Source organism: Carcharodon carcharias, chromosome 1 (assembly GCF_017639515.1).
Source record: "Carcharodon carcharias isolate sCarCar2 chromosome 1, sCarCar2.pri, whole genome shotgun sequence".
NCBI classification, from domain to species: Eukaryota; Metazoa; Chordata; class Chondrichthyes; order Lamniformes; family Lamnidae; genus Carcharodon; species Carcharodon carcharias.
Genome location: NC_054467.1, coordinates 219,529,198 through 219,555,635, shown reverse-complemented (window position 1 = coordinate 219,555,635; position 26,438 = coordinate 219,529,198). Strand labels below are relative to the sequence as shown.

At 44.4% G+C, this 26,438-nt stretch overlaps 1 protein-coding gene across 1 annotated transcript in view; it reads left to right on the top strand.

Annotated features, from left to right (window-relative positions):
* Positions 1-26,438, top strand: part of dcc (DCC netrin 1 receptor) — a gene marked incomplete at its 5' end in the record, with an annotated part of 933,706 nt that overhangs the window by 780,956 nt on the left and 126,312 nt on the right. The window contains 3 exons of the mRNA XM_041183487.1: positions 1,008-1,202; positions 13,046-13,078; positions 23,154-23,225. Coding sequence (XP_041039421.1) covers positions 1,008-1,202; positions 13,046-13,078; positions 23,154-23,225 — 300 coding nt within the window. The remainder of the gene's footprint in view (positions 1-1,007; positions 1,203-13,045; positions 13,079-23,153; positions 23,226-26,438) is intronic.

The following is a 26,438-nucleotide window of genomic DNA, read 5'->3' as shown; positions in this document are numbered from 1 at the left end:
AACCAGCTAGAAATAAATAGCTTAGTGTGATTTGAAGGCTCTAATTTAATTCAGGATGAAAGTGATAGTTATAAAGTACTGAAGTTTTCTTCCCATGGTAAAAATATCATTCAATTACTGACTACTTTCAATTTTCTCCCCACTTGCTGGATAATGGTTTCATGGATGCACCTCTGATATCTTGCCAAGTAGTCATTCCTCATGTGTGAGCCTAGATGATAACTGTCAGCAGCAGACTATCATAGCTGAGTATAAGAAGTCTGTCATAGAAGACCCTGCCTTCACATGATCTTCACACAAAAGCATTTCCAATCTTGGCCACTGGAGACTGATCCAGAGCAGAAAATTACTCCTCCCTAATTCAGGAGTGCTAAGACCAATTGTAATGCAGACAGTGCCACTCAGATGGGATCGGAAATTTAGCATAAACGGAGGATAGATTTTGTAACCTTTCTGGCCTGTCCAGCTCAGATACACACTGCTTGCACCAAATAAAGTCTTGACATTGCTTGATTACTGACTCTTAATTGCTCCCTATTGGTTTTCAGTGAGATCAGTATTGCCTCTTTTGTTGATTTCCCCATAGCCTTGAAGCATTCTATTCCTGCAATCCCCTACTGTCCTATGTCCCAGCTTGTGCCCTTAGCTATTCCGGCTCTGGCTTCCTCTCTATTGCCCCTGTCCTCTACTTCATTATTGATGGAAGAGCCTTTAAAGACACTACAGTTTGGAATTTCTTCCCTAAACATACTCATCTTGTTGCTCCTCTATCCAGCTTTAGAAACCTTCTCATTTTCAACCATATTCTTAGTCATCTCTTCCTCCTGTTTGAAGCTCCTGGGATATTTCCTACATCAAAGGGGTCAAGGTAAATCAATTTATTGTGTGGTGACATTGCATCCAATTCTACAATACAAATATTATGGATATGACACAAAAGGTGAACCCATCTCATTAATGCATTGTAATCACAAAATAGTCCTAATGATTTTTTCCTTTACCTTTAGGCTATTCTTTGTTTTATACAATAGAGAAGAATGCACCAATTGATGAATGGGCAATGGAGTCAGTGAGTGGTGATAGACTGACCCATCAGATTCTGGATCTCAATTTGGACACAGTGTACTATTTCCGAATTCAAGGACGAAATGCCAAAGGCCTGGGACCCCTGTCTGATCCTATTCTGTTCAAAACACCAAAAGGTTGAGTTCCAGCACCAATATTTACAATATATCATTCTGTGTGCATTAATAGAGTTACAGAGTGTGCTAATGATGTAGCTTTGCATTGAAAAGGATTTAATTTGTCGGAAAATTTAATATACTTCTGTCATTCAGAAGGAGATCTTCAGAAAATAATTTCAGGCATCTTCAGAAGGCAGAGTAGAGGAGCACTGAAGTTCTTTTGACATAGAATTTAGAAAGAGAATAAACACATTAGAAGACAAAGGAATATTGCTTTATATGTGCAAGGAAGCTGTGATAATTCACCAATAAATTTTGTTGCTTTCCTTCATGAATGAAGTAAGCTGAGTATTCTAATATTCTTCTGTTTACTGTTTATTTAACATTCGTGGACAAATCTGGTAGTATATAAATTGTAATGAAAAGCAGAGCATGCTTTTGTAGTTTTATTGTGCCATTTATGTTCATTCTTGCCTTTAAAGAAATATCTCCTAAATATTTCTTGAAAATCTGCAAACTGGGCCGTTAAAATTCGCAAAACTAACTAGATGCATGAATCTAAGGAGCACACTACAATTCCATCCATCTCTTTGACCCAATAGTTGTGTATGTCTTTTGCCAATTGCTTCTATACATATAGCTAAACATGGATGTAAACAAAACCATCTAAAGATGACAGCCCAGAAGTTACTTTAAGAATTCCGGTGAAGTTAAGGGCACTCTATTACTTATGCACAAATCAGATAGCAACTTGAGTAAAGTGCTTATGCGCAGTTAAGTGAAAATCTGAAAGTTGCTATCTTCATCACGCCTGTTTCCCTATTCAAATGTATTGAACAGCATGAAGTTCCTGTATTTACATCATAGATACAGACTAAATTCATGATAAAAAAGTTAGGGCTTGTCCATTTCATGCTAGGTACACTTTTTAATGGTCTTAATAATTGCTGAACAATTTCTCTGGCACTGAAAAATAGCTTTTACAAGTGTGGACTCTAATTCCTTCAACTTTTAATTGGCTTTGGAATTTTTTTAAAATTGTAAATTAAATTGTGATTTTCATTTTTTCTTTCTGACCCTTTATATCCTTCTTTCACTTAATCTAATATTTATTTTCCTTTTTATTTCACTTATTGTATCTGATCTGATATTGAAATCAATATTCTAACTTGCAGTTCCAGATTCAGATTCTATGGTGTTCATTATCAATTCTTCAATCTTATGGGTTAAGGAGGCACACCATTTTTTGCTGTATTGACACAGGTCCCAGATCCCGTGTAGACTGTGTCACAATGATTTGATCACACATTTGTCATGCAAAGGCTCAAGGAAACCAAATGGCCATGGATATGTTTAACAAACATCAGGCAGTAAATTCTGGCCCTACAGATACCAGATCTTTTGCCAAATGATAACTAGCATTTTGTCTGTTAGACCTGGAAATCTAGTAGTTTAGATCTGGGGATTTTCCAATATAAAACATTTATTTAGCCATATGTGGAGCCGGGGGCAAACTATTCCTTCTTTAGGACTGGTGGTTCTTTCCAAATTGTTTTTTTCGAAGTAAGAGGATAGACAATTATTTGTTCATACTCCTCCCTCGTGTGAGTGGATCCATAGTTTGATTGTGCACGATGGTAATTTTTATATAGCAATTGATTGAAAGCTTATTGTCCATTCATTCCTGGACCAGTATTAAATTGTTATTTATCCTGGCTTAAGCAAGACTCTCCCAGCTAATAGTTCAGTAGTCAAAGGACATGACAGTGTATTGTTATGCATCTTTCTGCTTTGTAAGTCTGTTTTAGATCCCTCTGGTATTATTAGTGCTGGAACAGAGGGAATAAGAGTTCTATTTATTATGGGTTTGAGAAGATCAAGGAAAAGCGAAGATTAAGAGCTATTTTATGTAACCTTCCTATTTTAAACTCATATATAAAACTTTTTAAACAGATTTTAAATGTATTTTCCACCACTGCTGAGGAATCTACTGAATTCATATCTAGTGGTGCAGAATAATGAAAGGTTCATAAGTCAAGCAAAACTACTGGGATTGTATTATAAGAGTAAAGAAGCCTTACCACAATTATAGAGTACATTGATTAGACCAATAGAAATTGGCACACTGCCTAGAAGTCTCTTGGACTTTACTTCGAGCGGCTCTTACTGCATTCAGAAGCTTCTCACTCAGATCTCTCCGCTAATTAATGAGAGCGGACCGCTTGGCTTCATGTCAGGTTCCCTCACAGTGATGTTAGCCTTGACCCAGTCAGCACGTTTCCACTTTTGCTTCCCATACATTGAGAATGTGATAATGTAGATGGTGTCTCAAAGTACTGTTTACAGCCTTGCCAGAATATTCAGATGTCCTTCAACACGGAATGCTTGGGACATGGATGAAAGGGTCAAAAAGGCAACAGGTCCATCAGCAAAGAAAATGCTCCATTGAAAACAAAAGCAAGGGAGGTCATCGCTGACTGCAATAAACTGTTGGAGAGATAGATGTAACACTACCTTGAGTTTTAGTCTGGAGGGAACATGGGTACCATGGAAGCTCTAAACACCATGGTAAACCTGTCTGTGATGGCAGAGCTGGATATCAAACCCACAGTAGTGGAGCTTAGCAAAGCTATTGACTCTCTTGCCATGGGCAAAGCTCCAAGTGATGTTGCACAGGAAACTGGCTGTCCTGCAGCATCTGCATAAACTTCTCTGTCTTTGGGAGGGGCCCTTGCCTCAGGATATATGTGATGCAAAAGTTGTGACCCTGTACAAGAACAAAGAAACCCACAGCAATTGTAACAATTATTGAGGCATCTCATCGCTGAACATTGTGGGAAAACTATTTGCCTATGTTGCCCTTGTCAGACTCCAGACCCTGGCTAAACATATCTATCCTGAATCCCAGTGTGGTTTCAGAACTGGAAGATTTACAATTGACATGATCTTTTCAGTCCAGCAGCTGCAAGTGAAATACTGTGAACAAAGGAGACCACTATATATTCCCTTCATTGATCTCACTAAGGCATTTGACCACTTGAGCAGAGGTGGTTTATTTAAGCTGCTGGAGAAAATTGGCTACCCTCCAAACTGCTCAATGTGACCTCCTCTTTCCATGACAACATTAGAGATAAGGTCAGCTATGACAAAGTAATATAGGAACCCTTGGAGATCAGCAGTGGGGTCAAACAGTGACACTCATTGGCATCTTCTTCTCTTTGCTGCTGTCATAGCCTTCAGTTCATCTACAGAGAGCATCTACTTACATACAAGAACTGACAGAAAGCTGTTCATAGCTGTTCATTTTTGCCCAAGACAAAAGTGTGCCAAGTCTTCATCAGGGAGTTACTCTGTGCTGACAATGCCACACTAGCATTCCATACTGAGAAACACCTTCAGCAACAGGTCAACAGATTGCCTCAAAGTAACTTTGGACTTAGGAGTAGGCCATTCAACCCTTTGATCCTGCTCCACCATTCTATAAGATCATGGCTGATCTTATTGTGGTAACAACTCCACCTTCCTGTCTTTCCTGCCATAGCCCTTGAATCTCTTGTTTATCAAAAATCTATCGTACTCAGTCTTGAATAAATTCAATGACCCAGCCTCCACTGCTTTCTGGGGAAGAGAATGCCACAGACTAATGACTCTCTGAGAGAAAAAAATGTTTCCTCATCGCCATCTTAAAAGGGAGATCTTTTATTTTTTAAACTATGTTCCCTAGCTTGGTTTGACCATCAGCATCAGGAAGTCAGATATCATGGGCCAGGAAGTTGCCGTATTGGCATCTAACATCATTAACAATATGATCTGGAGGTTGTTGATAGCTCCACATATCTAGGCTCCCCAGTCACCAGCAATCTGTCATGTGGTGCTGAAATCAACACATGCATTGCAAAAATGGCTGCTGTTATATCCAAGCGGAGTAACAGAGTGTGGAACAACAGCAACCTGACCGAGAACACCAAACTGCAAGTCCACTAAGCCTACATCCTCAGTGCACTCCTCTCCAGTGGTGAGACCTGGGCAACATATGCCAGGCAGGAGTAAAGGCTGAACAGTTTCCACCTTCACTGTCTCAGATGTATCCTCGGCATCTCTTGGCAGGGCAAGGTCATCAACTCAGAGGTTCTGGAGCATGCAGCATTCACTCATTACTAAGCCAACAATATCTGTACTTGAATAAAAACAAATTACTACAGATGCTGGAAATCTGAAATAAATACAAAGTGCTGGAAACTCTCAGCAGGCCTGGCGGCAATTGTGGAGAGAGAAACAGAGTTAATTTTTCGAGTACAGTATGAGGAAGAGTCATATTGGATTTGAAACTTTAACTCAGCTTCTCTCTCCACAAATGCTGCCAAACCTGTTGAGTTTTTATTTCAGTTATCTGCATTGGCACGACTTTGTTCATTGGATGGATGATGGCTGTATATTCAAAGACCCTCTGAACAGTGAACGGGCCAATGGGTCATGACCTCCTGGGCATCTGTACCTCTGCTACAAGGAAGCCACGCAAAATATGAAGATGGCAGACATTGATACTGACACGTGAGAGACAGCCACTGACAGCCATGACCTCTGAAGGCTTACTGTTCGGAAGGGCATTGGAAGAGGTGAGCAGAAATGAAAAGGTCAGCTGGCTGGGAAGAAGGCCCGGAGAAAACAGAGGCCAGTGAATCCTGCACCTTCTCAGCCTACTGCCTTCCTCTGTAGCAAAGACTGCCATGAGTGGGGGTCCTGAGCTACATCAGATGATGCTTAAGACACACTTGACACTGGAGAGCAAACTATTGTTTTACAAGATGGAAGGCTGCCATTGTTTGTTGGTGAGGCCACATTTCCAAGTACTGTGTATAGTTTTGGTCTTCTTACCTAAGGAAGGATATACTTGCCTGATGGGTAGAGCAATGAAGATTCACTGATCCCTAGGATGAGGGGATTATCCTGTGAGAAGAGATTGAATAAACTAGGCCTATATTCCCTGGAGTTTAGGAGAGTGAGAGATGATCTAATTGAAAAATTCTTAAGGAGCTCGACAGGGTATGTGCTGAGAAAATATTTCCCCTGCTTGGGGAATCTAGAACATGAATAAAGGTTTGGTCATTTAGGACTGAGCTAGGAGAAATTTATTCGCTCAAAGAGTTGTGAATCTTTGGAACTCTGCCTCAAAGAGTTTGGATGCTCAGTCATTGAGTATATTCAAGACATAGGTCAATGGATTTTTGGGTACAAAGGGAATTAAGGGATGTGGGGACAGTGCGAGAAGGTAGAGTTGAGGAAGAAGATCAGCCATGATCTTGTTGAATGGTGGAACAGGCTTGAACTTCCAAAGGTCATCCACTTGCTGCTATTTCCCTGAGTGTTTTCCAATGGGAGATCTATGGAAACTCAGAAGAAAATGAAGCAAATAGATAAGGACAACATTTACCTGATCTTCTACTAAAATTACAGAAGATGAGGAAAATTTCCCTGCTTATCTACTTTGCATTCTGGAGGCTTGTCTGTAACCTAGGAGAATTCTTGCATTCACTAATTTACATGAAAGAAGTATAAAGTGGGATCCTTCATTTACTGATGTCAACATCTTTGTTAACATTAGTAAATTGATCAATTTTCAACCCATTAATTATTTCTATAAGCCCACAGGGAGTTTCTAAACATCTCAACATGACAACTTGTAGATTTTACAAAATACCAAGGGAGCTGGCAGATGTGCATTTAAAAAAAAAGTTATAAAATCAGAACTGGTTGGCTGAGTTGGTGGTCTGTCATTTAACCTCTGGGACCTGAGTTTAAATCCTGATTTGACTAGTGGCATGAAATTCTCATTTCTTTAATGGCTGTAAGTGTCCTAAGTGAAGTTAGTTTGGTAAAGGCAAAATACTGTGGATGCTGGAAATCTGAAACAAAAACAAAAAATGCTGGAAAAACTCAGCAGGTCTGGCAGCATCTGTGGAGAGGGAAACAGAGTTAATGTTCTGTACAGACTCGAAACGTTAACACTGTCTTTCTCTTCACAGACGCTGTCAGACCTCCTGAGCTTTTCCAGCTTTTTTTGTTGTTGTTAAAGTTAATTTGGCATTGTCTCAAACCAATTTGTAGAAAGTTTTGGATAACAGCAGTGAAGTGCCCATGATTTACCACTACCATTAAATTGCTCAAAAACTTCATTAGCATGTTGAAATAGACAGGTTAAGATTGATTCCATTTAGGTTGTGTTCCTGTGATTGGAGCATTACTCTGAACCAAATCTGTGACTGTGTGGCTACAAAATATGGAAGAATTTTCTCTTGCTAACGCAAATGTTTCTTTCCTCTGAAAAAAAAAACAGGGCAGAATTTTCCGCTGGGCGGGTGGGCATGAGCCTGACCTGCTTGAGCGTGAAATGACGCGCTTTGATGTCAGCCAGGCACGCCCATGTCAATGCATGCTCTCGCAATAATTCGCTAGGCAGGTGTGCGAAGGAGACGGAGGTGTGTCCGCCATTAATCAAGAGGCCGGTTAAGGCCCTTGACATACCCAACTGACTCCGAGTTTATGTAGCCCGTGTGAATTTTCGGCTGTCGCAAAGGCAGGCCACAATTGGCAAAAACCAATTCACAGGTGGGCTAAGAAGGGTCGGCAGCATCATCAATATGAGTTGTGAGGAGTTTTGGAGACTATGTGCTGCTGGTTAATTTTGGGAACTGGACAGCTTCATCTCGCATCAGAGCTGTATTCTGAGCATTTCTAGGCTTCACTTCAGGACTCGTTGTTGTCTTCCAGGCCCCCAGAGGATTCAGACTATGTAGGCCCTTCCAAGTATAAGACCGCTTTCCATAACCCTGGTAATGGGGATTGTGGTCTCTACTATTGGCACCTCCTCTGAGGAGGAAGAGAGGGCCAGAAGGGAGAGGAGGCCAGGTGTCCGAATGCAGCTTCTAGGGGAGCCTCCTGTGGGAGGAGACGTGCAGGCACAAGGGGGGGGCAGGGCCAGCTGGCAGTCCAGGTGGAAGGGGCCACAGAAGATGGCACTATCCCACTGCCAGGGTTTACAGGTGGTGATGCAGTTACCTCAATATATCCGAGGTGCAATGCCGAAGGAGGCTCTGTCTCTCAAGGGAGGCAGTGACCTCCATTTGTCAGATGATTGGCCCTGAGATCAGCTCCAACTGTGTAGGTGGACACCCCATGCCAGTGGCGCTGAAGGTCATGGTGGCCCTAACTGCTATGCCTCCAGCTCTTTCCAGGGCTCAACTGGGGATCTTTGTGGAGTTTCCCAATCAGCTATTCATAATTGTGTCAAACTGATGACAGAAGCTCTACTCAGGCGGGTATTGACTTTCATTCATTACTGTATGGACGAGGCCAGGCTGAACGAGCTAGAGGCTTTGCAGCGATTGCTGGGTTCCCCCATGTCCAGGGTGCCATCGACTGCAAACATGTGGCCAGCAAGGCGCCAGCAGGTGAGCCCGGTGCCTTCGTCAACAGGAAGGTCTTCCACTCCTTGAATGTGCAGATAGTGTGTGATCACAAGATGCTGATTTTACAAGTCTATGCAAGGTACCCAGGCAGCTCCCATGATGCTTACATCCTCAGACACTCCCAGGTCCTGAGGCTCTTCAGTGCTCCAGCCTGACTGGATGGATGGCTGCTGGGTGACAAGGGCTATCCCCTGAAAAGGTGGCTTATGACGCCTCTCCACCATCCAAGAACAGAGGCTGAGCAGCACTACAATAGAAGCCATACCTCCACAAAGGCAGTGGTAGAGAGAATCATAGGTCTTCTAAAGATGCGCTTCCAATGCCTGGACTGTTCAGGGGGCACACCGTAGTACCCACCGAATGGGTGTCACTGATAGTGGTTGCATGCTGCTCTCTGCACAATCTGGCACTGGCAAGGGGGGACCCACTGGAGGAAGAGGATCTTGACTCAGCTGCACAGGCCACAGATGATGAGTCCAGTAGTGAGTCCTTGGATGAGCACGGTGAGGAGAACGCTCAGGGCATGGACACTGACCTGGGTAACCTCCAGTGAGGTAGGGACACCCAAAACACTTTGATCCAATGCTCTTTCAGCTAGCATACCAAATAAAAACCACCACATGCCAGGGCTGCAGGCTCCACACTCGATCCCTGACAGTTCCTTGGCCACCAACATACATGCTGTGCCTTTGCAATAAAGTTTCAGCAGACACACATCCATCATTACATAATGGCCTTCCCTGCAACTCCAGAACAAATGAAGCATACAGAGGCCAATAGCACAAAATTAAAATCTCATTTAATTGTAAATGTGAAAACATTGCTGAAATGAACATTAACCGGTGTTTTTAATCACATCATTTAGAAAAGTTAAAGTAAACTGGGGGAGCAAAATATCACCTGTGATAAGGCCGTCTTGTGCTTAAGTTGCTTTACATTTATGTTTGTGGGTGCTACGTCTAGGTGGTCTCCCCTCGCTGGCACCGGCATTGGAGACAGCCTGCTCACTCTGCTGTCTTGTTGGCCTTGATGACTTTGGCGGTCGTCCTCTGGCTCGTGGAGTCTGTGTAGCCGCAGCCTCTTCAGATGCAATGGTCACTGGCTGAGGGGCTGCCATCATCCGGAGTGTCCTGAGAGGAGCCCGCAGAGATGACAGGCAGCTTGTGCACCATCGTCAGGTCGCATTGGACCTCCCTGCTCACCATTGATGGACGGGCACAAGCTGGGATACTGGGTGCCCAATTCATCTCCCACACTGACTCTAACCAGCTGAGGTCAATGCCGGTGTGAGGGCTTGCAGGTCCAAGCGCATCCCCAAGGAGCTCTGATTGAGTCCCTGGAGCAGCCTCTCTCCATGGAGGAGGCATTGCACTCGGTCAACGCAATGGTCATGCCCCGCTGGGACTCCTCCCAGACGGACACCATGGCACGCATATACCCTCACGTATCTCCACCAGATCCTCCCACACATCCTGCTGGACTTCCAGCATATGCTACCTCAGGGACGACTCCAGAGGCCCATCATCAGCCATCAACCGAGCATCATCCTGGTCTCCAACAGTCCTCCAGCACCCTGGGCACTCTCTGCCTCCACCTGCACCTCAAGCAAGTGTGAAGTGCCCTCACCAGTGTGCATTAGATACTAGGTGACAATCATAAGCCCACCGAGTGTCTGGTACCTGTGCTGGCACCTGCTTGACAGAGGGGGTGTGATGCACGTGCGTGCTCGGCATGGTGGTCCTCCGGGGTCAGGGGTGGGCCTTCAGGCTTCTCTTAGCGACCGTCTGCTGGTGAGACTAAAAGGGACAAGAAGGACACGTCTATAGTTTAAGTCTTGACACTGTCACTGTGCATACCAGGCACCCTGGTGAGACAACAGATGTCTGCGTTATGGTTTCCTCGTTTTTCCATCATCATTGGTGACTCCAGGTTCAAGGCTCACAACAATATAGAGACTACACCAGAATGGTTGCAGTAGCCGACATTCTCACCTCAGTGCACTGCACTCTTACCTTCATCTGGTACCCCAACCTCACCACGGCCGGTTGACCGAGTGCATGGTGCCTCTCCAGCTCCAGGGTCTCCTGCTCGTAGCATGTCAGAATGGGGGGTGTGCGGGTCCCCTGCCAGTTCATGACTTCTCAATATTGTTATGGGATGTCTTCTCCTTGAAGGATAGAGGAGCATCGATTAGTCCACTTTCCACCTGTAGCGCCATTGCAGCCTGGCCCCAGCTGAGGAACACCTTGCAGGACTCAGCCAATTCATGGCCCTTGAGCTGTAAGGCACTCCATCCAAGCAGCCAGGGCTCACCCCATTGGCCAGCTCCAGCATTATTGACAATTGCTACTCACACTATAACAACCCTCAGGTCCACAGGGGTTGGGGGGTGTGGGGGGGGGAGGGGTGGGGGGGGGGAGGCGGGCGGTGGGGGGTGTTGCCAGCCTTTAACTGTTCTGCACACTGACCTATGCGAACACGGTACTCATCCTTCCCGTTCACAGCAGATCGTTGAAGCGCTTCCAGCACTGTACCCCTGTGCGCCTCACCATATCGTGGCCGCTCACCCTAGATACCTCCTCCTCTCATCTCTGAGGACAAAGGTTTCCCTCCTGGCTGCCACCTCCTCCAGGAGGGCATCGGAGAAACGTGGGGCCAACGGCCCCACTGACCTGCCCTCATGCCTGCCGTGTCCAACTGCACGGAATCCGTTGAGTCCTTCCATGGCAGCCTTCCAGGAGCTGCCTGGGCCGCTATTGAATCGACTAGCAGGTTGCCATTGGACCCGGCGGACATCATGTTCCCAGCCCCGCCCGCCCCTTCTCGGAGCTTCCCCAGCCGCCTTTCATGCTGGGCGGGCTGTAATTGGCCCGCCAATGTGAAATTGTGGTGCTGTACCTATCACGGGCGGCAGTCAGCTTCCCGACTGCCTCCTCCAAGCCCACCCGGCAATGGCAACATTCTGTCCCTAAAATACATTTTGGAAATGTTCTTCTCAATTTGTCTCAATTTCCAAATTGGATGGTGCAAATGGCCTGATTACTGGTGCTGGTGTTACTTTATGATGAATTTCTAATTTCCAGTCCAGAAACACTTGGACGTGAATTAACACAGTCGGATTTGAGGGGAAAGGTATAACATTGGTAATTCTCTCTTCTCCTTGCCTTTTTTGAGTTTTTCCTTCACTACTGTCTCCTACTTTTTTATTATTTGGGAGGATCGTCAGAGGCATTAAAGCTGCTCTGCACCTGATAGAGTGAGAGGAAGTGAAGGGCTTTGGTCCTGCAAATTTTTCCCACAACTAAGAACTGATAAAGCTCACTCAGTGGGGACAGTTGAACTTGATCTGTTATAACTGAGATATGAATGTACAATCTTTTGAATTAAGAGTTCAATACTTTGTCCATAAACTTCCCAAGTCATGAAAACGCCTTCCCCACATAATTCACAGACAAACTAACATTTGAAATCCTATTTCATGGACTCATTGGCAGAAACACGCCACACAGGGTATGTTGTAGGAAGTTTATAGTAAGCATCAGCTGGAATCTAAGGCATAAGTTTTGAACATGTCTTTGTTTGATTCAGGTATCTACAATCCAGAAGCAAACTTTGCCATTTTGGGATACAGGAAAGTAAATGTTGGGAAGATCCCAGCACTTCAAGGGTAGTAATACTCTGCCATAAAGATCCTCAACCACAGGCATCAACATAGTTAATAAAACATTGAGTGAATAGTTAGTATTTATCACTGGGATTGGACATAAAAGCAGTGATGTGGTAATCAGTGATAATGACAAAATCAAGAAGTATAAAATTACCTTGTGCATTGTCAAGAAGGAATTACGTAGAATTTTACAACTCAGAAACAGCTCAATCGATTCAGTAGGTCTATGCCATTGTTTATACACAACACAAGCCTCCTTCTGCTTTACTTCATCTCACACTATCAACATATCCTTTTATCCCTTATTACACCTTGTACTTGGTTAACACTGCTTAAATGTGTCAGCTTCCACTTAAATGCAGATTGTGCAGAATGTGTTGGGTTTAATTTAGAATTTTTTATCATAAAAGTATTTATTTTACAGGTTCACTTTTTAACCTGAAATAAGTTGTTCTATTAAAAAAATAGTCTCGCAATATAAAGTCACTTAAAGTCCCAGAGACTTCTATGAAGTCCGTCGAGTGAGTTACATGATAAATATTTTCTGTGACTTGTTGGTTTTTTTTTGTATCTACTTGAAATGTAAATGTAAAAATGCTTCTCCTTTATTTCAGTTAGTCAGTGCGACCAACTTGTGTTAGACCTGCTTTTCAAAACTCATAGTCGGTTCCACATGCAAGTCTCTCCGGGAAGCTATCAGAATCTAATAGTATTGTCTTTTCTTACAGTTGAACATCCTGACAAAATGGCTAATGACCAAGGTACAGTAGTCCCAGTCTGTCAACTTTTCAAATTGAATCAGAAATGTGCAATATGAACGATGTTGGGTGCTATTTTATAATACAATGCTCCTTCAGGGTCATATGCAGAAAAGAATTGCCGCTCCCGTGGTAATTAATCTCATTAATGAAGTGCCACTGAGCCGAATCATGTGCTTAATGAGTAAGAAGTAGTCTTCTTCAGCAGAGAATTGTTTTGCCTTTCTAGTCAGACAGATCAAGTGAATTGATTTAAGTTTAGTCCTCTTACATGAGATTCAGGCTTCTATGAATAATCCTTTAATTACTCAGTGCATTAATTCAACAAATGAAGGCACCAAGTTTGGCTCTTGTGAATCCTAAATTATGGCAGAGATAAGAAAGGCTCTACCAATCAGCAACTGAAAAGCAGAAGGCAAGCAATAACACTCCTCACATTTCTTATTAGCATTTTCAGCTGCCATCTTGGTTTTATAGTATATGAAAGATACGTTAGCAACAATGTCCCATCTACCCCTGTTTCCATTAGTAACATCAGTGCACTTCAACTGAAATGGCCAAACCAGGGTTTGAAGAATTTTAAATGTGAGTTACACAAAAAACATATTTTTTAAATTAGGTTACTCACAATTGAAGGGTTCTGTGCTCTTATTAAAATACTTTATTTATAGGTGATAAATCAATTTTCAGCTGTATTAATAAACTGCACCTGGTTACCACTCCAAAATACATCAAAGAAAAGAAAGGTATATTCTGTTATTCTGCCTGATTGTACTCATTCATTGACGAGTTTGTTGGTGATTATGTGAAATGAATTTTATGAAACGGCGCAATTTTTAATGTGCTTTCACAATTGTGCCCAAAGCAGAAACTCATAGTACTAAAATAATACTTCAACACCCCTCTGCCTACTCCCTGCCTTGGGCATGGGGTCTGCTTATATGGAGGCTTAACTGTCGAGCAGACTGCAGTTTTCTAAATGCATCAGCCTTGATCTGAGCAAGAACCACAATCAGAAGACATCGGCTTCACTCTGTTTCTCAAATTCTGGTGAATTCCATTTGAAAGAATGTAACCTCTGAAACTGTGAGGGGGTAGGTGGGTGGGTAATGCTAACAAATAAGAAATTATGCTATGTTTTGTCTTTGGAAGGTATTGCTATGAATCAGAATAATTTGGTAAATGCACCACAAACAACATATTTTTGTGAGATGCACATATAGCATCAGCATTTTTTTTTATGACTGGGAAAAGATTTTGCTACTTGCAGAGGATGATATGATTTTCCCTTTGTCAGCAGCACCCCTTGCCCTGTTTAGATTCAACAAAATGTCAAAGATGCCAGTAGAGTAATTGACTGAAAGGGTATTTGTCAGACAGAGTGAGAGATATATAAGAAGGAAAGTAAACAGAGGAAAGGAGAGTCTTACAGACAGATAATAGAATCATGGAAAGTGCAGCACAGCTGGTTGGTCATTAGGTCCAGTGCATCTGTGCAAATGATAGTTTTTCAACTGGAGTTATATATGTGAATCCCACTACTCTGTTCTTTTTTTTACCATCTTCCTTTATATTTTCCTTGGGAGAGAAAGATTGTGAGATAAAGTGTTGTTGGCAAATGGAGTGTTGCAGGGACAATAAGAAAAAGGGTGCATGAGGTGCAGGGAACGAAACAGGCAAAAGTAGTGAAGGCAGAGACAATAGCAAATAGAATTTGTGCGAGGAGATCTATTTTTTAAATTTCTTGGCTGTAAGCATTGTCATGAGAAATTAAATGAATGTTAAAAACAATTTACATTCCTGAGCAAAGGAACCAAAGCATGATGGTAATATTGCAATTACTGGATTAGTAATCCAGAGACTTGGGCATTCACTGGAGACATGAACCAAATCCCACTCTGGCAGTTGGTGGACTATGAATTCGAATCTATGAGTAAATCTGGACTAAAAAGCCAGTCTCAGTAATCATGACCATGAAATGACTGGATTGTCAAAGAAATCCATCTGAATCACTATTGTCCTTCATGGAAGGAAATCTGGTGTTCTGACCCATTTGGTCTACATATAATTCCAGACCCACAATACAGTTAACTGTCCTCTGAAGTGGCTTGGCAAGCTACTCAGTTGTATCAAACTGCTACAGAAAAGTTGAATAAAAATAAAACTGGACAGGCCACTCTACATCAACCCAGGCACCGGAAACAACAAAGGCACACCTTACCCTATCAATCCTGTAAAGTCCTCCTCAAAACACCTGGGGCTTGTGCAAAAGTTAGGAGAGCTGTCTTACAAACTAGTCAAGCAACAGCCTGACATTGTCAGACTCATTGAATCATATCTTACAACTAATGCTGCAGACACCACCATCCCTGGGGATATATTGTTCCACAGGCAGGACAGATCCACTAGATGTGGCAGCGCGGTGCCACAGTCAGGATGCAATCAGGAGGGAGTGACCCTGGGAGTACAAAACATTAACTCCAGACCTCATGAAGTCTCAGGTTATCAGGTCAAACATGGGCAAAGAATCCTCCTATTGATTACCACCCACTGTGTTCCCTCAGCTACGGAATCAATGCTCTTTCAGTATTGAACACCACTTGGAAGAAACACTGAGGGTAGTAAGGGCACAGAATCTACTCTGGGTGGGGGACTTATCCACCACCAAGGGTGGAATTTTACAACCCCGACTTGGTGGGGGCAGGGCTGTAAAATACTGCGAGCCGCCCAAAAACCCATTGACTTCAGCAGGACCAGAAAATCCTTCCGTTGGGAGAGGCCATAAAATTCCACCCCAAGAGTGGGTTGGTAGCACCGTTACTGACCAAACTGGCTGAGTCCTGAAAGAAGTATTTGTCCGACTAGGCCTACAGCAGGTGGTGAGATAACCAACAAGAGTGAAAAACCTACTTGATCTCGTCCTTACCAATCTACCTGTGCAGATACAGCTGTCCATGCTAGCATTGATAGAAGTAACCACAACACAGACCTTGTGGAGATGATGTCCCATCTTCACACTGAAGGCACCACGGCAGATGATGGAATTTGAATCAAAAAAAAATCTGGAATTAAAAAAAAGTCTGATGGTGACCATTGTTGATTGTTGTAAAAACCCATCTGGTTCATTAATGTCCTTTAGGGAAGGAAATGTGCTGTCCTTACCTGGCCTGGCCTACAGACTCCAACCCACAGCAATATGGTTGACCCTTAACTGCCCTCTGAACAAGGGGAATTAGGGACGGGCAATAATGTTGGCCTAGCCAGGGACGCCCACACTCTTTGAATGAATAAAAAGAGACACACAAGAAGTCATCATCTAGGACAAAGAAGCCTGCTTCATCGGCACCCCATCCACCATCTAGAATACTTCTCCCTCCACCACTGGTGCACAGTGGCAACCATGTATACCATATATAAGCCTCCTTTGACAGCACCTTCCAAACCCGGGACCTCTACCACTTAGAAGGACAAGGGCGGGCAACACAGGGGAAAACCACACCTGCAAGTTCCCTATAAGCCACTCACCATCCTGACTTGGAATTGTATTGCTGATCCTTCACTGCCACTGAATCAAAATCCTGGAACTCCCTCCCTAACAGCATTGTGGGTGTACCTACACCACATGGACTGCAGCGGTTTAAAAAGACAACTCACCTCCACCTGCTCAAAGCCAATTAGGGATGTGCACCAAAAGCTGGCCTTGCCAGAAATGCTCATGTCCTATAAATGAATAATAAAAAAAAACGCTTGATCTCCCATGTGCAGGAAATCCCAGGTGTGTGTAGAAAAAGAACCTAAAAAATCTTAGAAGAGGACCTAGGTAATGTGGGATATATATCATCATGCAGTTGGATAAGGTCAAGCACTTGTAGTGTACACAATAGAATAACAAGGCATTCTCGGCTGAACATAGGAGGAGGGCCAAGCATTGCTGGACATGCTGGACATTTTTGTCAACAAGTGCTGACGCAACTATATAATTTGACTATCAGCGTGCAATTCTGACGTTTGTCATTTAGATTCAAAGCTCACCCTGATGGCATGAAAGTGCTGACTGTAAAGGTTCTCCCATGAAATAAGTTTGGGCATCTCAAGTCAGTTCCTTGCAGTCACAGTATAAAATAGCTCCCCCTAATTTGGAAATAATTGGCATGAAATTGGGATCTAACTCAAGCAGAAAGGTGGCTAGAATGGAATTCTGAAAAAACATCCCAGGTTGATCATGCTTTGAGGTGCTTTGGGGATAAATTCCTTTGTGCATTATGCAAAGTTAGATCATAAACTCACTTCTAAAGGATGTAATTACAATTTCAGGTGCAGAGTGAAATCCTCCTCAGCATCGCGACATTCGCATATCTGATTATGGCATAAATAACTGAGGCTCACGAATGGAAAGTGTTTACTCCTCATTAGTAAGAATCCTCACCTCCAGCATCACACAATTCACATTTTTTGTAAATAATTTTTGTGCGTTCTAATCCAATTTTGGAGAGCAGTAAACCTGAAGTGAAAGAGGAGAGAAAAAAACCTTGATAAATATTTTTCAAACACCGATATGATCCTAAAAGCAAAAAAAAATGACTGACATAGAGATAAATATGGGGCGGAATTTTCTGTGCCCATTGGTGGTAGTGGGCATTGTGGCAGCCGTGAGCAGACAATATGGCGGGAAGGCCAAAAATCGGTTTCACAATGTCATGAAACCAGTTTGCAACTGTCCACTCCGCCTGTCAATGACAGGCCATGTTTCCCACCACCACAAGTCGGGAACTTCATTGTAATACACCTGAATATCATTATCAGTCTAGCTTCCCAGAATCATCACCCCAAGTCAAATTTACCGCCCAGGTTGGCGGGAAAACATGCCAGTGCAGAACACGTCTTGAAAAGTGTGACATGCCGAAGTTGGGACTTACCATTAGGGCCTTGCTCACATCGCAGACATCTGAGGACCAGATGATGCTGGAGCGCAACAGCTACTGGACCCTGGAGGAATGTGCATCACATGCTGGGTGGCTTCTCATGGATACGGCTCCACTGTGAGCAGCCATTGAGGGCTTGCTTCGGGACATCAGTGTCTTGGCCATGGTCTGCAATGGATGACTGTCAAGGGATTGGAGTGGGTGAGGAAGGTGTACCGGGGGTGGGGGGGGTGGGAGCAGAAGGTCTAGGTATGACTGGGAGCAGAAGGTGTGCTGGGAGAGGGGTGTGAGTTTGCGGGGTGGTGGAATGATGGTGTCAAGAGGTTGAGGTTCGGAGAGAGGAAGCGATGGTGTCGGTGGGGGGAGGTTAGGAGGAAGGGAGAGAAGTACGGGGGCGAGGAGGGTGTAACGTGGGAGAGTACGGTGACTGGAGATGTGGGTGTAAGGGGGGAAGAAGGTGCAAGAGAAAAAGTTCAGTGGGGGAAGGACTTCGGGTGGAGGAAGGAGTTCAAAAGGGGACAGGACTTTAGGGGAAGGAAGGAGTTCTGAAGGGGAAGGAGTCTGGGGGAGGAAGGAGTCCAGAGAGGGGAAGGAGTCTGGAGTTGGAAGGAGTAAGGGCGGAGGTAGGAGTATGGAGGGAAAGGATTAAGAGTGGAGGAAGGAGTAGGGAGGGGGAAAGGAGTAAGGGGCTGTAAGGTGTAAGGGTGGAGGAAGGAGTAAGTGGGGGGGGTTGATGTCCAGGTGAATATGCCAGGGAGGGGTCCATGGAATCGATGACTGCCTCCTGGGGAGCAAAATGAGGGTGGAATGGTGAGAATGAGAGAGGGCAGAATGAGCCAGTAGAATGGGAGGGTGAGGGTGCAATGATAGTGGTAGAAGGGTTGGCAAGGGTGGTTGGTTGGAATCCAGAGGCAGAAACGGACCCTGGGGGTGGGAAGGAGGAGGCCAGGGGGGGTCAATGTGGATGGGGATGGGATTTTCAGGGAGGTAGGGAACATGCACAATCAGCTGAACATCCCCAAAAGAAAAAGGTTCTGGTTGGTGAGTGATGGTGGGGAGGTGGAAGGTGATGCTGTGGGGGTCAACAGTGATGAGGGAAAGTAAATGGGTGACTGGGGGAGGGGAAAGGACAGGGGATCTAAAGACAAATGTCACCAACACCATGCTTCTAAAACTGAAAGTGAAAGGAGCCTTGTGTTGGGCAGGAACAGGTGCAGCATGGGCCTGTGATCAGTGGGTTGGTGGAGATGCAGGGTCAGCTCAGATGGACAACTGAAAGCAAACCCCAGCAGGCAGCATGAAAATGCTCAGGACAGTGAGATGAATGTGATGGAGGCAGGGTCCGCATGCATGGGAGAGTGTTTGCCCAAGGCTCTGAAAGGCCCTACTACACACACACTCACACACACACACACACACTTCTCCCTCCAGAATCACTCGTGGGCCAGCTGAACTGCTAATGCGGGGTGGTGGGGGGAATGCAGTAGGTTGGGGGGTGGTGGGTGGAGAATGCAGTGGGAAGACTCACACAGCCTGTCAATGAAGCTGAAAGACACCATTACACATTATTCAGTGAAAGTGAATATATTTTCAGGTTATAAAGTGACAACCTGTGCAACCAATTGTGAATTTCTTAACTTTTCTGGGTCTAACACTTCTTCCAGGTGCTACCCTGACATCTGCAGCAGGGATCGTAACAACCTGTGCAATGGTTGGCCTTGTTGCCTCCGATGACCTTGGCGTGCGTCCTCTGGAGAGCTGAGGCCTTGGGGACCCTGGCTTGCTTTGGGCCCCTGTGGGCCAGCTGCTCCCTCTGCGGTGACAGAGGATGAGTTGGGGGGAGGGTCACAAGCAAAGGGGACTCAGAAGGAGAGGACAGCCTCTGAGATTCCTGAGTAGATAGTCCAGGGGTATCCAGCTGCTGTTCCTCCTCCCTTCAGGTGCCCGAGGGCCCTGGCCTGACTCCTTGAGTGGAAGGAGCACCTGTAGGGACATTGAGGTGCCCCATTTCCCTCTCACATTGCCACTGCAGGAACTTACCCATAGTTCCCGCATTGGAGTGCAGGTCTGTGCACACCTCTGCATTCTGTTGGACCAAGGTGTCCATGGAATCTGCCATCCTCCCCATGGAGACCTCCATGCATGCACATCATCAGAGAGCAGGTGGGCGCACTCCTTTGGCTTGGGTGCTACTCTGTTGAGGGCTTCCAACTGTCTGCATGATGTTCCCCTGCCTTCTGCTGACTCCCCGCAATAAGTTGGAAGGCAGAATCCAGAGGTTCGTCATCTGGCTCAGACCTCACAGATGCCTATATCCCAGCAGTCCTCTGAGTGCCAGAGAACTCAGCTGAACCTGCCACCTCCTGCTGCGGACACATGTCCATGCAGTGACTACCAGATTGTGAACCTGAGGCTGCTCTAGAACCAGGCCCCACCAAGGTGTGTGTCTCTGCATTGGCGGAGGGTGTGGGTAAGCACTGTGACTGATCTTCCAGGCTGCTTATTTCCAGATCCTCAATGGAGGAGGTGTCCACTTGGTTGGAGCTGAGGACCTGGATGGAGATGAGGGACTGACTGGCTGACAGTGTCGGTCGCTTAGCAGAATTCTCTGTGAACCAAACTAAAGGTGAATGGTGCATGGCAGCAGAGTCAAAGCAGGAGAGGGAGCACTCATGTTTGTGTTGAGAGAGGGATGATGTGGTGCAGGGTCCTTACGAGAGTGTTCACCGCTGACCACACCATTGCCGCAGGCACAGTCCATGTCCTCACCAGTCAGCGTGATGGCATGGTGAATGAGGGGTCTAATGTGAGTCACTCCACCCCCGGTCTGGGACCTCTCCGTTCTATTGTCAGTCAGCTTGTCCTGCATGAAAACAGAGAGAGAGAGTGAGCAGGACACATGGCATTGTGTCGAATGTTTGTGTGGTGAGCGAAGCCATGCGCGGGATAAGGACATGAGCTCCAGAGGATATGAGCCTGATGGAGATGTGAGGGTGTGTGAGAGTTAGTGGTGTTGTCCCTTGAGGTGTGAGATCCCTATGGATGTGTGATGGGTTTGTGAGTGTGTGAGTTGAGAGTGATGAGAAGAGTGAGTTACCTTGGCGGAACGGATGAGACCATTCTCATGTTCTCTTTTGCAAGGTGTTGGCGCTGACCACTGTTGTCACCGCTTCCCATGCTGGATTGGTGACCTTGCTTGCTGGTCTTCGCCCAGAGCAGGAGTAGAGGACTTTATCAAGGGCCTCCACTGCATCCAGGAATGCGTCACTAAATCTGGGGCCTGCAGTCTTCTTGCCTTTCGGGCCCATGTCTTCTGTGCAGCAGCGTTGGGCTGGAAGCACTGGGAGACGGGTGTGCGGCTGCACTTTAAATATGGCGCCTGGCATGAGGAAGCAGCGAGATGACAGCATTGCAGACAAATCGGAGGTCGCCCGCCAGTGAAATGGTGTGTTTCCCAGAAATGCACGATTAATGAGGTGGGATTGGGATGATACGGTGTGAAAAGCTGCCATTGCGGCTGGTGGGTAAAGCATTCTTTTTCCTGCTGGCTACTGCACTTAGTGCAAATCTGGGATGATTCCACCTGTGCACTTTATTATTCAAGTCCCTTCATCCTCATGGAGTTTTGACTTTTTAAGGCAGAGAAAAATGTTTTTCACACAGTGAAATGATTAAATTCAGGACTACGCTGTCTGAGTGTGTGCTGGAGACTGGTTCAATCGATGCATTCAAAGGAGAATTAGACTGTTATCTGAAATGAAAGAATGTGAAGGGTTATGGGGAGAAAATGGGAGAATGGCACTAAGCTAATTGCTCATTCAGAGAGCCGGTACTGACACAATAGGCTGAATGGCCTCCTTCTGTGTTGTAACATTTCTGTGATTCTTTGAACGTAAAACACAATTTCTCAATGGCAAAACTGGACCATAACTTGATGTGATTATAATAAAATCATGAAGGAATATTGAAATATAAAACATCAAAGCAGGACTATTTTTATTAACTATATATATATATATATATATATACACCTGTCAGATCTTCCCAGTGGCAAGTTGAATTTTCATTCCAAATTACTTCATCATTCCTTTGTACTTTGTTACCTGTTTATGTTTTTGCATTATTGTTTTGTGAGGCATAAACTGCTGTAAATATGTATGTTTCTTTAAGAAATTCCTCATAAAGGATCCTTGTATACTAATTCTAATTTGGAATATTGGCAAGTCAAGGAGAAATGATTGGCTAAACCTCAGAGTTAGCACCATTCTTTCAATTTGAGATGAGAGAATGTGGAGTCAAGAATAATAACGGCTGTATATAAATATTCTACAATTTTTTTGTATTCATGTGTGGGATATGAGCATCGTTGACAAGGCTAACATCTGTTCTCCATCCCTAACTGCCCTTGAGAAGGTGGCAGCGAGCCACCTTCTTGAACCACTGCAGTCCATGTGGTGCAGGTACACCCACAGTGCTGTTAAGAAAGGAGTTCCAGGATTTTTGTCCAGTGACAGTGAAGGAACGGCTATGTAGTTCTAAGCCAAGATAGTTTGTGACTCAGAGGGGAAATTGCAAATGGTGGTGTTCCCATGTGTCTGCTGTCCTTGTCCTTCTAGATGGTAGAGGTCGCTGGTTTGGAAGATGTTGTCAGACGAGGTTTGGTGAGTTGCTGTAGTGCATCTTGTAGATGGTATACACTGCTGTCACTGTGTGTTGGTGGTGGAGGGAGTGAATGTTTAAGTTTGTGTTTAAGGAGTGCGGTGTATGGAGTGCCAACCAGGTGGGCTGCTTTGCCCTGGGTGGTGTCGAGCTTCTTGAGTGTTTTTAAAGCTGCATCCATCCAAGAAAGTGGGGAATGTTCCATCACAACCCTGTTTTATACTTTGTATAAGGTGGACAGACTTTGGGGAGTCAGGAGATGAGTTACTTGCTGCCGAAGCCCCAGCCTCTGACCTGCTCTTGTAGCCACAGTATTTGTATGGTTGGTCCAGTTCACTTTTATGGGTGATTGGAGTGTTTCATGACCGCAATCCCTTATGCAGCCGATCTCCTTTTTTTGCTAAAGGTGATGCTGAAGGTTTCCTGTATAACATTGTTCCACTGTGCTGAAACCCAGCTCAATTCCGTAGCTCTGACATGTGTTCTTTGCTCAGCAGGTAGGAGTGTACATGGAGACGGAGCATTCTGGCCAGCAGACACCAACCTAATTGACAGGAGCAGTTTAAATGGTAAGTTCCTAAATGTAAGTTGAAATAAACAAAATCTGTTTCTCCCATTAAAGGCATAGGTGCCTTGGTACAATATGGTTCCATGGCTGGTAGTAGCCCTTTAGTGCCTCACTGTCCAAATGGGCAGTGATTGTAAGTAAGCTATTCCATCATAGAAAGGTTCAGATGCAGAGACCAATCCTTTTTTCATTCAGCTTCCAGACTATATAGATTTCCAATTCAAAATAGTGAACAAGGGCAGGAATCCAGGCTAATGTTTCCCCATGTTTTAGCGCAGAGAACAGGTCAATTTTAGCCCAACTGCAATCGCTGCTATCAGCTAATTCAGCTTTGACCAGAGACTCTCTGGTGCATTTAGCTTCTAAACCATATGGGGTGTCCAAAGATGCATATACTCAGGTGATCTGTTTAACTGGGATTTAAACATAGTATTTTAGGTTAAATAACTATTATTTAGTAAGCACATGTTCTTGGATATTAAATACTGGATCTGACATTTTACTCCAATCAATAACTTTTCCAGTGACTTTCATGCTTAGAATTATTAATGCATTATATATTGTGCTCCTGTGATAATTTAAGCAACCGTAAGGTTTTGCAAGTTTATAGGTCTTCAAATCAAATCCAATTGATGATGATAACTGAATTACAATCGTTTCAGCTTTTGAAAAGCTGATTTTTGAAAGTAATTCCTGAAGGAATAGTTACAGTATTTATACAGCTTTCCTGAGGAATTGTTCACCAGTCTGAAAGAAGTCATTGTGACTGACCTTTACAAATTAATCTTTATGTTTTCCAGCTGTCATCACAGCTGTCAAATTCAAACATCATTTCTGTTTAAACAAAATAAAGCTTTTTCTTATTTTCTATTCTATGATGTCTGCAGTTACTCCTGTACCATACAATAACCACAGTCAAAAGGGCAGGCAAACAACCTGCTTTCATGCCTGTTCCTTTGCTGCTGTCTAACCAATCACTGGAATTACACATGAACAATCTGGGCTGACTCCCTTTTGTAATCCCTGTGTGATGACCATGGAAATCACCATTGCTCTGTGGCAGATATTAAGAACTCCTGTATGAAAACTCATGAAAAGGAACAAGCATTCTGCCATTTATTGGCATATTGTATTAAAGCACTAGAATGTGTGTTGGTCCAAGTTTAAACAAGTTAAAAGAGTAGGCTGGAGAGAAAACAATGAAATTTTAGAAGGCATTAAATGCTAAAGGAAATGAGATCACAATTAGAAAGTGACTCCATTGTGTCTGCATTTGAAGGTGGATTTGTTTTATTTTCAATTTGCTGTTTTGCAGTTTTAATACAGATTTAATTCAAACACAAAACAGCTAGGAGGGGAAATATTTTGCCAGGCAAGTAGAGGTGGGTTTGCGAGTGTGCAGGGAGTTAAATCCAGTGAAATTGACATGGGGTCAGGATCCCAACACCATCCTGCCCCCTTGTGTGAATCAGGAACCCCCTTGGATCTGTTGGGTGAGTTTTTTTTTATTCATTCATGGGAATGTGTCCATCAATAGCAAGGCCAGTATTTATTGCTCATGCCTAATTGACCTTGAGAAGGCGGCGGCGGTTGCCTTCTTGAATCATGTGGTGTAGTATAGCCGCAGTGCTGTTACAAAGGGAGTTCCAAGATCTTAAGCCAGTGACTGTGAAGGCTCCAAGTCAGGATGGTGTGTAAGATGATGGTGTTTGCGCGATTCTACTGCCCTTGTATTTCCAGGTGATAGAGGTCTTGGGTTTGTAAGGCGCTGTCGAAGGAACTTTGCCAAGCTGCTGCAGTGCATCTTGGTGGAGGGAGTGAATGTTTAAGTTGATAGAACAGGGTGCCATTCAAGTGGGCTGCTTTGCCCTGGATAGTGTCAAGCTAATTGATTATTGTCGGAGCTGAACTCATCCAGGAAGGTAGAGAGTATTCCATCACACTCCTAACTTGTGCTTTGTAGATGGTGGGCAGATACTGGGGAGTCAGAGGGTGGGTTACTCATGGCAGAATTTCAAGCCTCTGATCTGCTCTTGAAGCCACTATATTTAGATGTCTGGCCAAGTTCAGTTTCTGGTTAATAATGACTGCCAGGATGTTGATATTGGTAGATTCAATGATGGTAATGCCATTAAATGTCAAAGGGAGATGGTTGGATTCTCTCTTGTTGGAAATTGTCATTGCCTGGCACTTGTGTGACACAAAAGTTGCCATTTATCTGCCCAAGCCTAAATGTTGTCCAGATATCACTGCGTGTAGGCATGGACTGCTTCAGCATCTGTGGAGTTGTGAATCATCAGAGATCATCCTAATTTCTGACCTTATGATGAAGGAGAGGTCATTGATGAAGCAGCTGAAGATGATTGCCCCTAGGACACTACCCTGAGGAACTCGTGGAGTAGTTGAGATGATTGGGTCCAACAACTGCAGCCATCTTCCTTTGTGCTATGTATGACTCCAGCCAGTGAAGAGTTTTGTCCCTGATTCCCATTTACTTAAATTTGCCACACTAGGTCAAATGCCTGCCTTGAGGTCAAGGGCAATCACTGTCACCCCATCTCTTGATTTCAGCTCTTTTGCCCATTTGGATGAAGGTTGTAATGATTTTGTGGTAATTAAATTGAACATTGGTGAGCAGGTTGCAGCTGAGTAAGTGTCACTTGATAACACAGTTACATCCATCACTTTGCTGATGATTGAGAGTTGACTGATGATGCGGTAGTTGGCCAGATTGGATTTTTCCTACTTTTTGTGGACAGGACAAAATCGGACAATTTTCCACGTTGCCAGATAGATGCCAGTGTTGTAGCTGTACTGGGACAGCTTAGTTGGGGTGCGGCTAATTCTGGAGAACAAGTTTTTAGTACTATTGCTGGAATATTATCAGGTCCCATAGCCTTTGCAGTATCCAGTGCCTTCAACCAAATTTCTTGGTATCACATGGAGTGAATCGAATTGGCTGAAAACTGGCAGCTGCAATGCTGGGGACCTCCGGAGGAAGCCAAGATGGAATCATCCATTCAGCACTTGGCTGAAGATGGTTTCAAATACTTCAGCCATGTCTTTTGCACTAATGTGCTGGGCTTCCTGGGATATTTGTGAGGCCCCCTCCTCCAGTGAGTTGTTTAATTGTCCACCACCATTCACGACTGGATGTGGCAGATCTGAAGAGCTTAGATCTGATCCATTGATTGTAGGATCAATTATCTCTGTC